Source organism: Folsomia candida, unplaced genomic scaffold, assembly GCF_002217175.1.
Source record: "Folsomia candida strain VU population unplaced genomic scaffold, ASM221717v1 Fcan01_Sc006, whole genome shotgun sequence".
NCBI classification, from domain to species: Eukaryota; Metazoa; Arthropoda; class Collembola; order Entomobryomorpha; family Isotomidae; genus Folsomia; species Folsomia candida.
Window position 1 is genome coordinate 2,753,187 of NW_019091198.1, and position 15,955 is coordinate 2,769,141.

The 15,955-nt window shown below is 38.8% G+C and overlaps 1 protein-coding gene across 1 annotated transcript; it reads right to left on the reverse strand.

Moving 5' to 3' along the window:
- Positions 1–698: 698 nt before the first annotated feature.
- On the reverse strand, positions 699–15,735 carry LOC110851194 (titin homolog). Its single transcript, XM_022098865.2, has 7 exons — positions 15,244–15,735; positions 10,316–10,427; positions 10,127–10,207; positions 9,877–10,053; positions 5,633–5,779; positions 5,476–5,523; positions 699–5,405 (listed from the first exon to the last, which is right to left on the reverse strand). The coding sequence occupies exons 2-7, from the start codon at positions 10,380–10,382 to the stop codon at positions 1,564–1,566; spliced, it is 4,362 nt and encodes a 1,453-aa protein (XP_021954557.1). The 5' UTR covers positions 10,383–10,427; positions 15,244–15,735; the 3' UTR covers positions 699–1,563.
- Positions 15,736–15,955: the final 220 nt, after the last annotated feature.

Consider the following 15,955-nt stretch of genomic DNA (forward strand, 5'->3'; position numbering starts at 1 on the left):
ACGGCTGGTGTGGAAGTTGATCTAATCTAAGGTCACGAAAGTAATCTAAATTTCCAACGCCACCAGCATTTAGAGTGACCATATCCCAAGAAGCATGAAGCATCAATGTAACGTCGGGGTTTTCCTGGCCAGCATCTATCACGTAATCTTTAAGAACTTCCGAATTAGAGGGGATCCCACTCCATGAAAATCCGATACACTGGTGACAAAACTAGTATTTAATACGTTCCGAGAGGTGCCAATTAATCTGCTACAACTATTTATACAATTAAAATTAGTTGAGACGGACATTGTGGGTTGACTTTTAAAACAATTTATTGTCCCAATATTTCGACAATTAACTATTGTCTTCTTCAGGGGAGAATATAGAGAAGCAAAAAATATTTTTTGTGCATGCATTATTTATACAATGTTTATCATGCTCACTTTTTCGATTGTTTCATTACATTCATGAGTAACAAATACCTAGCATATTATCAAATGGTCACAGCTCATTTGAAGTGAAAAAGTGGCGAATACGAATGACATAAAGTACCCTGAATTGATGATACAAGTTAGACGCGTGTCAGTCGAAATGTTTAACAACACAAATTACTGCGAAACATGTACATATATGAATCATATATACGTATTTGTAATAACATGCCAGGGATGCAGAACACTTATAAGAATTAATTTAATGAATACAGGAGCAGACATATTTTTAAACAACAATACGTATATCAAATTTATTGGGTTTCTTTTTTATAATAATAATTGCAGCAGAGGTTGTCATAAATAATCCGAGAAATAATGTATTCTGTTATTTTCTTTGGTCAATTTCATTCCATAGTGTAAGTTAAAACTGTAAATTTTTGTATTTGTAGTCATCATATTGTATTTGTCACCAAGAAGTTTACAATTAAGATGCTCTTAAGATGTATGACCCCATGTTTCATTTGTTGATCTGTAATTCTGTAAACATAATTAATTTCCCAAAAGAACAAGTTAAACCGTTAAACTGTACAAAATCCTTGAGTGTTAGGCAAGTATCTGTTATTTAGTTAAGTATCCACCAACCGAGCAAATGCATTTGTAAACCAGTCGCCATTATGTAATAAATACCAAAAAAGTGTCCCATCCCATCCTGTCCGTCCCTTTAGATAATATTATTAATAGATTATGTAAACCCAACGAGTCACCAATATAGTAGTTTTTAACCTATATTTACATATATCAACCCATACATATGTATTTATATATAGCACACTGTGAATTGTGGTCAAGTTGTATAAATCTGAAGCCCAAATTTCATTTTGCATAGCATTCTGGACAGTTTTACTGCACGCACATTAATCTTAATTTGGCAAAATGCGTATTACTTTCTTTACTACATATTAGCACTACAACAAAACCTGTTGACTAATATTGCAAATGTACGTAATTAAAGGGAACCTTATTGTAAAATTAATAATCATCACTAGAAATCCGTAATGAAAATGAGATACCACTCGGAGTAAGTAATTGTGATGTGGATGAATAATGTGTGGACTGAAATATTAATTAAGTTTTAATTGGCCATTGCTAGAAAATGAAGCTCCTGCTGGGAAAGTAGAGTTTTTTTGGCGGATCTCCCGACGTGACTTTCTTATTCTTTTTGAAAATAGTCTTGAGAGGAGAAGGTTGTCGAGATCCATTGCCTGCGTGGAAAGTATCCCTCGGGGACCTGGACCTGAACAAACGCTTCTGACTTCGAGAAGAGGGGAACAGGCCGTGGATTTGTCGGTTTTTAAATGCAGTTTGGACTAACCAAGAATCATTCTCTTCCTGCAAGTCAGAGCGACCGAGATCACTCTTGACTCTGACAATATCGTCTGAAACGGATGGGATGGACACTCCTCTTTCAGGAATTAGCATCGTGTCAATGGAAATAACTCTAGTGACTTTTGGAGTAGTACTCGTCGTATCGTTTGTCAAAATGGGAGCTGTCGTAGTGACGTCGTCATTCAAAGATTCATCGTCATTATTGATCTGGGACCCCACGGTGGTCGGGGAGTCATCAACAGGTTCCGATTTGGCCTTATTGCTTGGAGGAGGGGAAATCGTAGTGACAATGTCGACCCCATCATCCGACTTGACATCGTCATCAAATACTGGTGTCTCCACGGTTGTTGCTGGTTCGTCATTTGGAATAGTCTCAGATTTGAAGGCTGCTGAACTAATAGGAGTTGTTTCGCCATCGTCACGGATCAATTCTTCTCTGTATTCTGCGGCAAATCCGGATGGCGAAATGGTTGAAACTTCAACAAAGTCGTTGTTGGCTGCTATTTCACCAACTGAGGATGTCGTTGTAGGAGCAATTTCATCGCTTCGAAGTTGCTTATCCTGTGATGGGACAATTGTGGTAGCTGCCTCTGATTCAGCAAGGGATTCTGATCTGGCAACTGGATTGATTGTGGTGGCAGCTACTTCGTCAAATTCGAAATTGTTAATGCCTTCTACGTCATCATTATTTTGTGAAGGAGTAATATCATCAGTGACCCCTGTTTGGTACTTTTGGGTGGTGGTGACAGGTGCGTCGATATCGTCTCTGCTCAATGAGCCCGAAGTCACAGCATCGTCTTCACTTTCATCTCTTTGCTTATCAACCTCGGCCACTTGAGGAGAATGTGTAGTTTGCAATTGCTGACTTTCATCAAATACAACTTCCGGTTCAGTTGGACTGCTGGTCGATTGAATTTGTATTTCATGACTTCCGCTTTCCTCAGAATGGTCAAAAGCGGAAAGATCCAGTCTGAATTTAGATTCTGGTGCGTGTATCTCTTCGCTTGAAGCTAGGACTTGAGCTTTCTCGACAATTGGGTTCAAGGTCGTCGCAGGAATGTCATTTTGCGCATCGTCATCAAGTGAGGTGACCGTAGTGGCGTCAGAAATTTGAGACACATCATCATTAACCTGGTCGTCATGTTGGGGATTTTGAACATCGGAATTTCCTTGGATTGAAGCGACCGTTGTATATTCCACAGCTTTTTGTACCAATTCATCGTCATTCCCTGTCTCATCGTGAGAATAGGATTGGGTCGTGCTAGCGGAATCATCAGAACTTCCGTGTTGGTCGTCCGGATGCATAATTTCTTCATCCTCGATTTCGTGATGGTCCTCGTTCGGGCCGACCGGATGGCTTTCCCCCATAATCGTAATAGCATCATCTTGCAATTGAACCTCCGGTTCAGGCTGCTCTAGTTTTACTGGCTTTACAGTGGTGGCATCGACCGCATCAGATACTACATGAGATTCATCTTGATTCACATTTGTATTTTGGGCAGCAAATATCTCAATTGTGTCATCATCACTATTTCGGTCACTTTGGGAATCCACTTCATTATTGCTTGACGAAGATGAAGACGAACCCAGTTCATCGGAAGGGGCTTTATTCGAAATTTCCATGATTTGATTTTGTATTTCTGGAACATTTTCAACATCATTTTCTAACTGTGGAGGTATTATTTCAAAGGTGTCCACATTAACAGAGTTCACTTCGTTGGCTAAAGGATTCGCGTGTGGCACCGATTCTGGTTGTTTTTCAACTTCTGTTGATAAAGCAACTTGAGCATTAGTGTTTTCCGGATTTGGCTGCGGCACCTCGTCATTGTTAATCTGTATGGCGTCATCAATCATAAATTGCTGTTCGTCCGCGAGAGGAGCAGTTGTTGTGACAAATTCTGTGTGTGTCTGACTGGGTGTGACCGTTACAGTTTCACTCACGGCGTCATCATGGACTGCATCAATTAGGTCAATTATGGGATGATCGACTTCTTTAGATGGAGATGGAACTATCGCAGGAGGGGCCACTACTTCTGGTTTTGGCTGCTCTATTTCAGGGGCTCCAGTCCATGTAATAAATTCCTGATATTCAGTAACCACTTCAGGTTCCGCGTTCTGAGCAGTGTCAAAATTGGGTTCAACTTCCAATTCTTGCTGCTGGACTTGTGCAGGCGTAGTGGTGATGATTGTCCCAGAAAAGGTTTCGGTCTCATCATGAGTCTCATCTTGAACAGGAACTTCTTGGGTTGGTAAAACCTCGTCAAGCGATGCTTCGTGATGAGCAGCGTCTTCTTGTGGAGCTGCAAATATTGTGATGGCAGTGTCCTGTAAAATATTGTGATCCTTCAATTCATCCTCAGAGTCTGCAATTGATGATGTTGTGGTAAAGTCTACGGTTTGATCGTCATTGTTTTCGAGTGGGATTGCAGATTCTGAGCTGGGTGGTTGCATCTCCACGCTGGGGACAGAAACGTCCAGTTGGGGAGGTGTTACGGTAATTATTTCCACCTCTGGCACAACACTTTCTCTATCGGGTGGGGTCATGACTGAAGAAGGAATTTCCGGGTAAACCTTGATGGAAGAAGTTTCGTCTTCGATGATCGGTGAAGTAGTTGTTGGCTCTTCTGCTGAGATTACGGGGACCACTGTTTCTGTTTCCTGGGATTGATGCGAGCTTACTACCTGTACTGGACCAGTTGTTGTGACTTCGACTACTTCGTCGGAAACAACAATCGGAGCTGAAGTTGGAGTTTCTGGGATGACAACAGTTTCCACGACAGGTTCAAGGATTTCTGTGGGAGCAACTTCATCACTAGATATTGATGAATGTGTCGATTCTTCACTCCCAACTACCACTGGGGGAAGGCTTGTTGGAGGTATGGATGGTTCCTGTGTCGTAATATCAACCACCTCTTTGTGCTCGGTATTTTCAATCGGCGTGATAATTTCTTCAACTGCTGGGGCAACATTATCCTCAACAACTTGGTTCACAATTTCGGGTAGTAACAAAGGCTCTTGGGTTACCAAAATGTGTTCCACGGAACTGGGAATAATTGAAATGGCGATAACGGGAGCTGAAAAAATAGTTGTTGAAGGTAGCGATGGGAGGCTTGGAGTGCTGTGAATAAGCTCCACAGTGATGGGCTCCCGACTGGCTTCTGGGGTAACGATGCTCTGTTCAAGTGGGGGAATGACTGCATTTTCTGCATCTGCGACTACCGGTGATGACCCTGCTACTGTAGAACTGACTTCTTCCGTCACTGGGGAAATATTTGATGTTTCAGTTGACTGTAGCACATCTGGAACGTTTTCATGTTGTTCTTCGTCTCCATGTTCCTGTGAAGTAGCCATAATGTTCACTTCAAAGGGTATCTTTTCCGTGGCGATGACAAGTTCTGGTTGTTGTTGAGGGGGTGGAGTTGGCGTGGGTGTAGAGGGGGAAGGCTCCTCAGTTGATCTGGACGTCAAAAATATTGGGACTGGTGTTGGTGGAGCTGTGGTTCTGTGGGGTACTTCGTATACAGCGTTGCTAAGATTAAACCAGGGAAAACTGGGTGGCATGGTTGTGGTGGTCGTTGGTCTGCTCATGAATGGTCCCATATCTAAATTAAAACGCACAGCCAATGCAAATTACGTACAATTATGACAATCATAGTGAAAGCTGTAACTTACTGGAGGTTGGTGGACAATGATCGTACAATGGACAACAACGACTCTCCACTGAAAGTGTGGTAATACAAAATATTATTTTTATCAAATTACAGACCGTAGTAAATAAATATGCATTGCATTGCATTTCATCGAACAATTGATATCAAACTGTTCGTACCATATCGTGGTTGACAATCGCTTCTCCAGTAGCAGTCCAATACAGCGCACACAATTTCACCTCCTTGACAGTAGCAAACTTCGCAAGGGTTGTTGCTGTCCATGATTTTCTCCCCATTTTGATAAATCCTTCCCTCCTTCTCGCATTCTGAAAGTGTTACGAGCTATTAATTCATAGTATTTACCACTTGCATAAAATTATCGTTGCATGTAAAATGTTGCATTCAATTTATTTTTCGGAATGACTTTTATGTAGAACTAGAGCAGAAAGCCTTAACACAACAAACCGCAACACTTCTTCCGTAATCTCTAATACCTCATTGGACTCATTATATAGATCAAGAAATGCATACAAATGGAAAATCCGATCTGATATGGGTCTAGGGTAGCTCGTCGAAAACATGGTCGTCGAAAGAGTAACTCGTCGAGGACGAGTCGTCTGAAGGGTAACTCTTCATTTGGGCAAGTGGTCGAAAATAATACTTGTCGAGAGTATTTTTTTTAATAAAATACGATTCTAAATATAAATTATAATTTTATAAAATAACATTCACATGAGAACTCTCAACAAGAATGCCAAACCGCCTGTTCCAGGCCCCCAGTGCATTATTGGTTCTGGAAATATTCTCTAATACACCCTGGTGCACATTCCAGAAGAGTATTGGAAACATTAGTGGATCGTACACTGTACCAATGTAGGTTTTTTGAACATAACTAAAAAATTCATCCAGTTCGAGTTTAGTTTGACCCTTAAATTGAGCGATACTTTAAATTCTCGGAATGCCACTCTTAAATCATCGGGCTGAATAATAATGTCATTGTAACGTCTTGGTCGTACTGGTTCTTTAAATTGGGTGTCAAATGTCTAAACAACGCTTGAGTATAGTGAAAATGACACCCGTGAAGTACGGCCTCTGGAAACGTGTCCTGTACAGCTTTTATTTCAGCTTGTTCAAAATCCATCAGAACAGTTTATCTTCAAATTTAGGTTCGTAACAGTAATTTGACATTTTAAATGTAAAAGATAAGGGTAAAAAGAATAAAACTATCCTCCCAATTACGGCTGTGTAGTATTTTGGAATGTCCGCAGCGTATAGGTATATCCGTCCCACAATGCACATGTGTTGTGCATTCTTGTGAACTCATTATATATTGGTAGGTAAAATCAGTAAAAATGTTATATGAAATTCGACGAGTTTCATGCCACCTAAATTCGACGACTTGCCTTTCTGAGGAGTTTTCCGTTCGACAAATTGATTTCGACGACTTGCCTTTTCGACGACATAGGATTCGACAAGTAACCCGTATCCCTCTGATATTCATCACCGTAATCAAAACGGACAACGAGGCGTTGAATAAGAATATGCAGTTACATCTTGCATTCTCATGTTTGCGATCATGTTTCTCATCATTTTGTTCCTTTTCTTTCATTTGACACATTTTTCATCAACCCCGATATTTGGAGACCAAAGTCGTGTCTCCCTCATTCCTTTCAAAGCAAACACCATAAAATTCTCATGCTTAAAGATTGATGATCGTCTGCGATAAATTAATTCTATTAATTGACATCATTACCACATCGCTGTACAGTTGATGCACATACGAGTTCGCCACAAAACTCTTACATATGTATGTTCAATAAATACTCCACATAATGCTGGAAAATATCGTGCTATTATTTCCTTAATGAATTAATTAATGGACTTAATATTTATATGCATGAAAGCTAAATTCTGAAATATGTCAGCTTATGTAAAGTTGCAAAGCGCACACTAATTTATTTCAATTTAACACACCACACCTTTTCATTTTCTCCCTTGTAGTGGAATAAATTCTCTCTTTGATTCATTCCAATACCCACGATATTGAGTTGGCCTTTCGTTCCCGGTATGCAATTGTGATGCGAATAATCCTCCGAATTGAGTAAATAAGAGCTTATACTCATGCCATGTTCTGACCAACTTACGAAGCTTCGCCTGGGATTGGGACAAGGACAAGAAGGAGTAATAAAAGCGAGAAATACGTATTGAGGAGCTGCCTGACTGAGTGAGAATGAAAGATGCACTCTTAAATTCCCAAATCTGATTAAATTGGGAAACTTTTCTCCATTGTGCTTAACTTTTGATTCGAGTCTCAAATTCTGGTCTATGTCTCGAGTTTGGTTACGGTTTAAATTAGACAAATCTGATCAAATCAAGACTTTGATGATTGAAATGAGGGAGCTGCTCGTACAATGATGTGATACAAGCGTCCGTGGTCCATGGAGGAATAAAAGTACACATTACAGGTAAAAAGAAAGAGAGAAAGAAACCTCGCAGTGCAAATACCTCCCTCTTCGCAACTGCGGAAAATCAGGAGTCGGTTGGGGTTTACTTTTCAGAATCTTATCCTTGCATCATCTGCGACTCATCTCCATCCAAATCTAATACAAGATGAACGTATAGCAAACTCCGAATGTACACATCATGTGATCAATCAAAGCTAAGGAGCCACGGTTTTTTAAAGCTTGTCTTAACTCTGGATTTTCAAGATCTTTTACGACACACCCTGAACTTGTTAAACTTCAAAACTTTGTATATGCATATTAATTTACGCCATGTTTCTACTCGATGCGTTTGAAGTGCAATAGTGCAATAGGATGGCACTTATTAATCATTGTGAAAATATTAAAAATCATCAAAATTTTTCATCAAAGGTACAAAGTGCATAAATACGTATGTCGATAAACAGTAGCTTGATCAGCGATTAATTCTATTAACTTTTGGCTAGACACATCATGCATGTAAAAATACATGCATAAAAAACAACTCCTTGAGGCAGTGAGAAGGTCAAGATTAAACAATGTTATTATTACAAAAGTGCATTATTTATTATGCGTAATAATTTTAGTGGTAGGTATGATGGATTAGTGCATCAAAATCCTTTGCTCGTTTAAACTAGGTAGCAAACGAGACAATAAAAGTTATACTAGTTTTATAATTCTTTTACGAGTTCAATAGTTTATAATTTTTCTTGAAAATTTTACAGGATTTAAAATCGTTACCAAGAATTATATTGCCGATTGGCATTCTGCATGAAACACCACATGGTGCATCGAAAGGGCGACTTCCTGAACTCGCTGGCTGGTTCAGTGGGTATTTAATGGTCTAAAAACCGGTCGGAAGGTCTGAAGGTCAGTCCAATAAATTTATTATATGGACGAAAGACAGCGAATTTCTTTTAAATAAAGTCAAACCAATTTTAAACGCGTGTCATATTCAATTCATCGGAGTTTTTTTTACACAATTTATGGATTTCTGTTCTCGTTCTCCAAAATGTTCAACAAACCATGTCCTTCAAACCATATCCTCCGTCATCAAAATATTGCTATTTATGAAAGTGCTGAGAGTGCGTCTTAGGATTCTCATACATGTGTTACTTACATAACTTTGTTGTGCAAAATATCAAACCTGAAATCTCTAACTCCTACCTCTAATCAGTTTGCGGTCAGATTTTTTGTCATGTAAAAGAATTATTGGTACCACTGGTGCTATTGAATAGAGCATTAATACCCAAAATTTGTACATATTTTCATTTTCATGTATACGAAATTCATCCCATTTGAAAGAATTTCTCGTACAACTATGTACAACCTGTTGAGATAATTTGTGGTTTGTTGTACGGGTTCAAATACGTAGCATCAGTCAGTATTACGTTTCATGCACAAACTTCATCGGAAAAACCTTTGCACGCTTTGACTCATTTTCATGACGATTCTCAAGGTCTAACAGATTTGAATTGAGTCAATTCCGATAATTTTCCCCACGTAACGAGAGGACGTAAACAATCGAGTGAAGGTATGTGCATATATGTGCACAAATTGGGTGATGGTACATATTGTATGATCAACACCCTCCTCGCCTTGATCAGTGAACAGGTTCAGGAACATGACAATCGTCGATGCAGTGATTATGTCTGCTCGTCATTGTCTTTCTCTGGGCCAGAGGATGCATACGCAGCTGTTGAGGATGTTACAGTGTAATTACACCGTGCAATTTAATTACAGAGTAGGAGCCAATTTCTCATTTCTGGATATTCCTGTTGTGTCCAAGAGAGAAATAATATGAGTCATGTCGTTGTTGCACTTTTCGATGTACGCGAAAGCTAATCAAATCACATCACTGCCAATAACATCCCACACACACTTGTCCAAAATTATGACGAAAAAGTGAACTTGGAAAAAATGTGGTACTTAAATTTACTCACCACATTGGTATTCTGGACAACATTGGTTCGATCGCTTGAAAGCTTTGCAGCCTGGTCGATATTCGCAACTGATAATGGTGCAGGCAAAACCTGGTGGGCGACAGATGCAGTGCTCGCATGGAGAAGAGGTAGGAATCGTCTCCCCGTCGCCATAGGTCATCGAGTCGATGGAACAAACTAAACAAATTTATTTTTTAATGAAAACTGCACTAATTCTTGATACACATAATGCAGAGAACTTGTTAATTACCTCGCTGTTCAATGCCATACGTGTCGTTTTGAACGGTGATGAAAACGTTCTCGCTTATACCAACTTGACGATTGATTGGGGCTGAAAATATTAAATATTGATAAATAAATATATAAAATTGATAAATATAAACAATGCCAACACAATGTCATGTTTAAATGTAACTCATAAGAAATAAGGAATACTCACTGGCATTAATCAATGTAAATGCGAAGATTAGACAAGTCAGTGACCAAAAATGGTCGACTGGCGTCATTTTTGGTTACTGATCTGCAGCCGAAACTCCAAAGTGACCCGGAATCTGCAAACATACAATACAAATCGAATTAGTCATATTATTAAATTCTTCGTAATAACCAATTTACATTATTCAATAGGAGCAAACACGCCAGTTTTTTGACATTTATGCAACATTATGTCATAAATACGAGAAATGCATAAAATTCATGCAACTTATTCGTATCATTCATTCTATTCTGGTTTCAAAAGGAACCAGTTTAATCTTTTAGCATGTTTCATAATCAACCTTCATATCTTCATCTCGAGTTCAACTGCTTCATTACCCTACATTCCAATTCAAAAACATTCTTGTTAATCACTTACGACGATAAATTCAACAAATGTGGCAATTAATAAAACTGTCCCAGTCGCAATGCAAAGAATTTTGTTTTTCATTCATCGCAATCACACATATATCACTCACTCCCACCTTTTTTCAGTTTTATGGAAACCTGATATCATTAAGAAAACGAGGAATTTGTATTTATTTTCAAATATATGCAGCAAAAATCGGGTACAACGATGGTCAGTGTCCCTCCTACCGCTCACCCCTATTTATCTATCTCCTTGCTCTGAATTCCATCCATTCATTTCATCACGAGGAAGCGCAAACCAAAACCGCAGAAAAACAAACAAAGACAAAGCGACTTTTTTCTTGAAATATTATACCATATTGAACAGTTGGAGTTGTCGGTTGGAATCTCATTTCTAATGAATTTTAATCATGCTCATCATAAATCTTGCTTGACGAACGAAATCCCTGCACAAATATGTACATACGTACGTATAGCACCAACGGTGCACTTTGTGTGATGAATGTCGGAGATGTATGTAAGTCGTCAATTCAAATGAATCATTGTTATGGCAGAATTTGAAAAAAAACTGCAGGCGTCAGTCATTAGTTAACTCGTAGTTTCGTGCAGTGCACTTGTCACTATTTTTCAGCTTTTTCGTCTACTTTTACTACACGGTCATTGCAATCAATCCCACCTCAACAAGGAAAAGCTCAACCAGTCTGTCTCTCGGTGCTGCCCAGTTATGTACATAGTTTAGTTTTTACTCGTAGAGGACAGAGGTCAACAAGACATGGGGAAGAGGAAGGGCACGGAATTAAAGATTTATTTTATTTATTCGCAATAACACTTCTCCGAGAAAGAAATGATGATATATTTTGCAAAAAATCTGGCTGCATGTATAACAGTAGTAGGAAGAGTACCGCTGATTTGCTTCGTTAGCAGCAGCAGTCTTGGCATCCACGAATTGCTCCTCGTGCATTGTTTCCCTAGTCGAAAAGGAGCAGTATGTGTCAAACTTCATTGTGTATAAGTCAACAAAGAGAAGATTGAGTTGTCTTGTTGGTCCACTATGCAGGACGTACTCGAACTTGACTCTTGACTCAGTCATTGATGACAATGAAGTGACAGTCACACTCGAAACTGAACGTGGAGACGCCACAAAGACAAGATGATGAGCCGGGTGACTCTGCCAAAAGCCAGATTTTGTTGAAAGTGACATTTTCCTTGCTTGACCATCCCAATCCCAACAGGCTTGAGCTCTACCACTCGTTTCATTGACACATGCATTTCAAATTCCAGTTCTGTTATGCGACACCTTTCGTGATTTTACAAAATTTTGAGGTATTTGTCAGTAATCTGGCAGCAATTATATTTTGTTGCACGATTTTGATATGTATGCATAAATTTGCGTAATTTAAAATGATATAGATTTTTGTAGCAAAAAATTGGATCAATATTTCAACCTCTGGTTCAGCTTGCATTAATCTTTTTGTATTTAAAAGGTTTACTGAAGACGAGAAATTCAAAATGAACTGATCGCGAAATCAGAGTAATATAATAACAGTACATACAAAATGGTCCACAAAAGACTTGGTAAGAAAGATGAGTGAGCACCCAGTCTGTCTGGTTCGGCGTAACTGTTATGTAAGACACTTAATCCTGATCACAACTTCATAAATATTGGTCTACATTATCCCGATGAATATCATATTTTTTTCATATGATTGATCTGTGCATCTTGTTTGCACTCTGCATAACCCAGTTTCAATTGAATTTTCTATCATTCAAGGTGCACCTTGTAAAAATTTAAAATATTTCGTAAAAGTAAGTTGGTGAAAAATAAGGTAAACTTTTCTATTGTTCACCTTTTTAAATTCGAAGATTATATTCACAAGATTATCAGCAAAGGATGCGTTAGATCAATAGTTTTGTTTTAGCAATTTATTTGTTAAATTCCATACTTACGATGTATTAGAGACAAATAAATGATTGCTGTCGATTCGGACTAATCCTAACTATCCGATGACATTAACAAAGTGACCTCAATAATCCTAGTCAGCAATAGGAATAAAAAATTTGGTAAAGCCTTTAAATGTTAAAACATCCCATCAGTGTTATCACATTTTAGTACTTTGTTCCCTTAATTAATATCAAAACCATATTTGTATATGTGCACGTGTGAAGTTTACAGGTCCATTTATGCATTACAAATATTTTTTGCATGTGAACTTGCACTGATAATCCTGAAGATTTTTTCCCTTTGTTAATAAGTATCTAACAATGGAGGCGCAAACCATGTTCAGCCCAGATATTTTTTTGACCTTATTTGTTTGAAAGAGCAAGTCTTTACAAACAACATTTGGTTCGGCACTTGGGCAGATACGCAAATTTCAGCACGTTATGGGCGCCGCAAGTTCGCAAAAACGCACGATTTCTCGGGCAATGCCTAGCGCGAGCTCAACTTTGTGCGTTTTTGCAAACTTGCGGCGCCCATAACGTGCTGAAATTTGCGCATCTGCCCAAGTGCCGAACCAAATGTTGTTTGTAAAGAGTTGCTCTTTCAAACTAATAAGGTCAAAAAATTATCTGGGCTGAACATGGTTTGCGCCTCCATTGTAAGTGTTGTTTTTCTTCATTGCAGAGCGTTGAGACTTGACTACAGATCTGGCCATTCAATGGGAACAGCGATTATTGACCAAAGGATTTGCATTTGTTTGAAGCTTCAAGCAATAACCAAGTCCGGTCTTACAATTCATAATGAAATAAATCGCTCTACTCTCTAAGCCCTTTGTTACAACATATCGCAATAATTTACCATTTCAATGCTGAGCTAAGCGAAGCACGTTCAATGTGGCAATAATTGTTTATATTGACGGTTCCATGAAATCCTTTAAGGTTACCGACAGCTTAAATATTTTCAGACTTTTCGCTCCATTATTTTCAAAGCAAAATTAACTTGAGTTGTTAAATATTTCCGAAATATTATTACTCAAACAAAAAAATCCACAGGTTTAAAACATGGAAACACTAATTCGATTCCGATTTGCGATATCTCGCTCAATGAAGGGTAAAACGGAGGAAGATGATGATGAGATCAAAAAGTGATGAACAGTTGGAGTCGATTTTGAGCGCAACAACTGTAAAATTCTGACACAATGAGTCGCTATTATTATGCAATAATGAGAGGAAGATGCTTCTCTCTCTCTCTCCGCCGTAATTGTAGTAAAGTCGCACCGGCGAAATACAAATACCGATCCATGCACTACTCCTGCCTGCAACGACTTAAAGTATTCAGATGCTTCTCCTGCTTGCTTCTCGCTGCATGAGCTAACAAATCAAAATCAACCCCTAAAAGTATGGTGGTGAGAAGATGCACAAAAAACGGAGAAGGAGTTATTTTGCGAAAAAAAGAATCAGGAAATTGCAACTTGGAGATGATGCCAATATCCGCTAAATCACTCTCCTCCTTGCACTACCCAACAGTTCAACATTCCTTCGAGGAGAGAAAGACACATCGGATTGCAGGCAGGGGAAGGAAGAAAATGACAACAACCAATGTTGTCACAGTCAGTCATACATCGTACAAAGTGCTGCATATTGCGTGAGAATTTGTTCAAGGGGATCATTTGTGCCATTGTATACACTGTACCCGTTCAATGCCAGCATAACTATAATCTTGTTTCGGCAACAATAAGTAATCATTTGTGAACAGGACAAATTGTATAATTTGGACTGCATAGAATTCAAAACATTCTTCCATCCACAGCAGTTCTTCCCATATAAAGCTGTTTTTAAGCTGTTGAAAAAAACTGAGAAATATCGCCTGCACAATTTTATTGCATAATGTCGGAATCTCTTCATCAGGTGCGGAATGAATAAAGTGCTTAGGTACGAGGAAAACTGTATGGATGAGATGTTTTGTTAGTGCGACAGGTGCAAGTCACAGTCGCGTTTTAAGTATTGAATGGTCATCATTGCTAATCTACTCTCTGGAAAAATGGCCATTTTCTATGATTTCATAAAATGATCCTTCGCTTGAATTACTTTCTCAATAAAAGTAACCACAATTGCTGAAGGAACGGATACAAGAAAACACCTCCAAGTTGGCAGGAATGACGGACACGTATCATGTTATGACTACAAGAGGCATGTTTACGAACTCTGGAAGAGAATTGTCTCAGTTTTCTGCACTGGGTTTGTGTCTTGGTTTATAGCGCAGTACTTTTATGGCTTTCTGCTTCACTAGTGTAACGACTATCTACCGCTTGGAAATGCAATTGCAACCTCAATTAAATGCAGTACTGGTAGTGGTAATAGTAGGAGTAGTAACTGGCACCATGTTTGTGTGGTTTGGTGGAATTCAAGGTTTGTAACTCCATTTAAATTCGCATCATCTTTTCAAAATTGTAATTATTTCGAATAAAAAATCTGCTACAAACATACGCCAAGTTATTTGTGTGAAACCATTTTGAGGATGAGAAAATCAACGAGCTAACTATGAAAGTTTGGAGAGAAGTTATTAACGAATTTTCCTGAACTCACCTGAGATATCTGCTCCACACGTGACTTGAGGTTTTTCAAAGTCCGCAAAAATGAGATACTCACTAGGAACGAGGGCTACATGCAGAGCGGACAACTAAATATATTGTGGTCGATGTTGACACGAGTCGCATAAATTCTGAAGGAGATGGGATGCGGATGAGATGTGGAAACCAGGATTGCCGAGGGGAAGTTGAGATTTTCGACTTGTTCTTGATCACCTCTTTCTTCCGCCCGTCTTCTTCCCGTATGTTGATTAATTGGAATATTGGAAAAAATGCGTGATGCAAATTACTCTTTGTGTAGAAAAGGAAATGCAAATGTAGTATTTGCTGGCATCTGGCTAAATCGCGTTTTGATTTGTTGCTGTTGAGAGGTTAATGGACTTTTGGAATATATCTTGACCAAGTCTTTGCGCACTTTTTGTTAAATTTTTGTTAGAGTCAAAACAATTTGGAGACTGTCCGGCTTCGCCAACACCAGCGATAGAACTAACTGCGACCAAAACATTGGCACCAAATAACTGCGAATTCTAGGCAAGTCTTTCTTCTCTGTTGCTCGTACTTATTCAGCCGAAGCTATCCTCTCCCTCCTTGTCTACTTATGAAGCTCATTGTTGAATAGTTTGTACCACTCGGCTTCAGGTTACTCGCAATTTACAATCATGTTGCCACTGCTTGCCACTCGTACTGGTGTCGTAAAATAGGTTGTATTA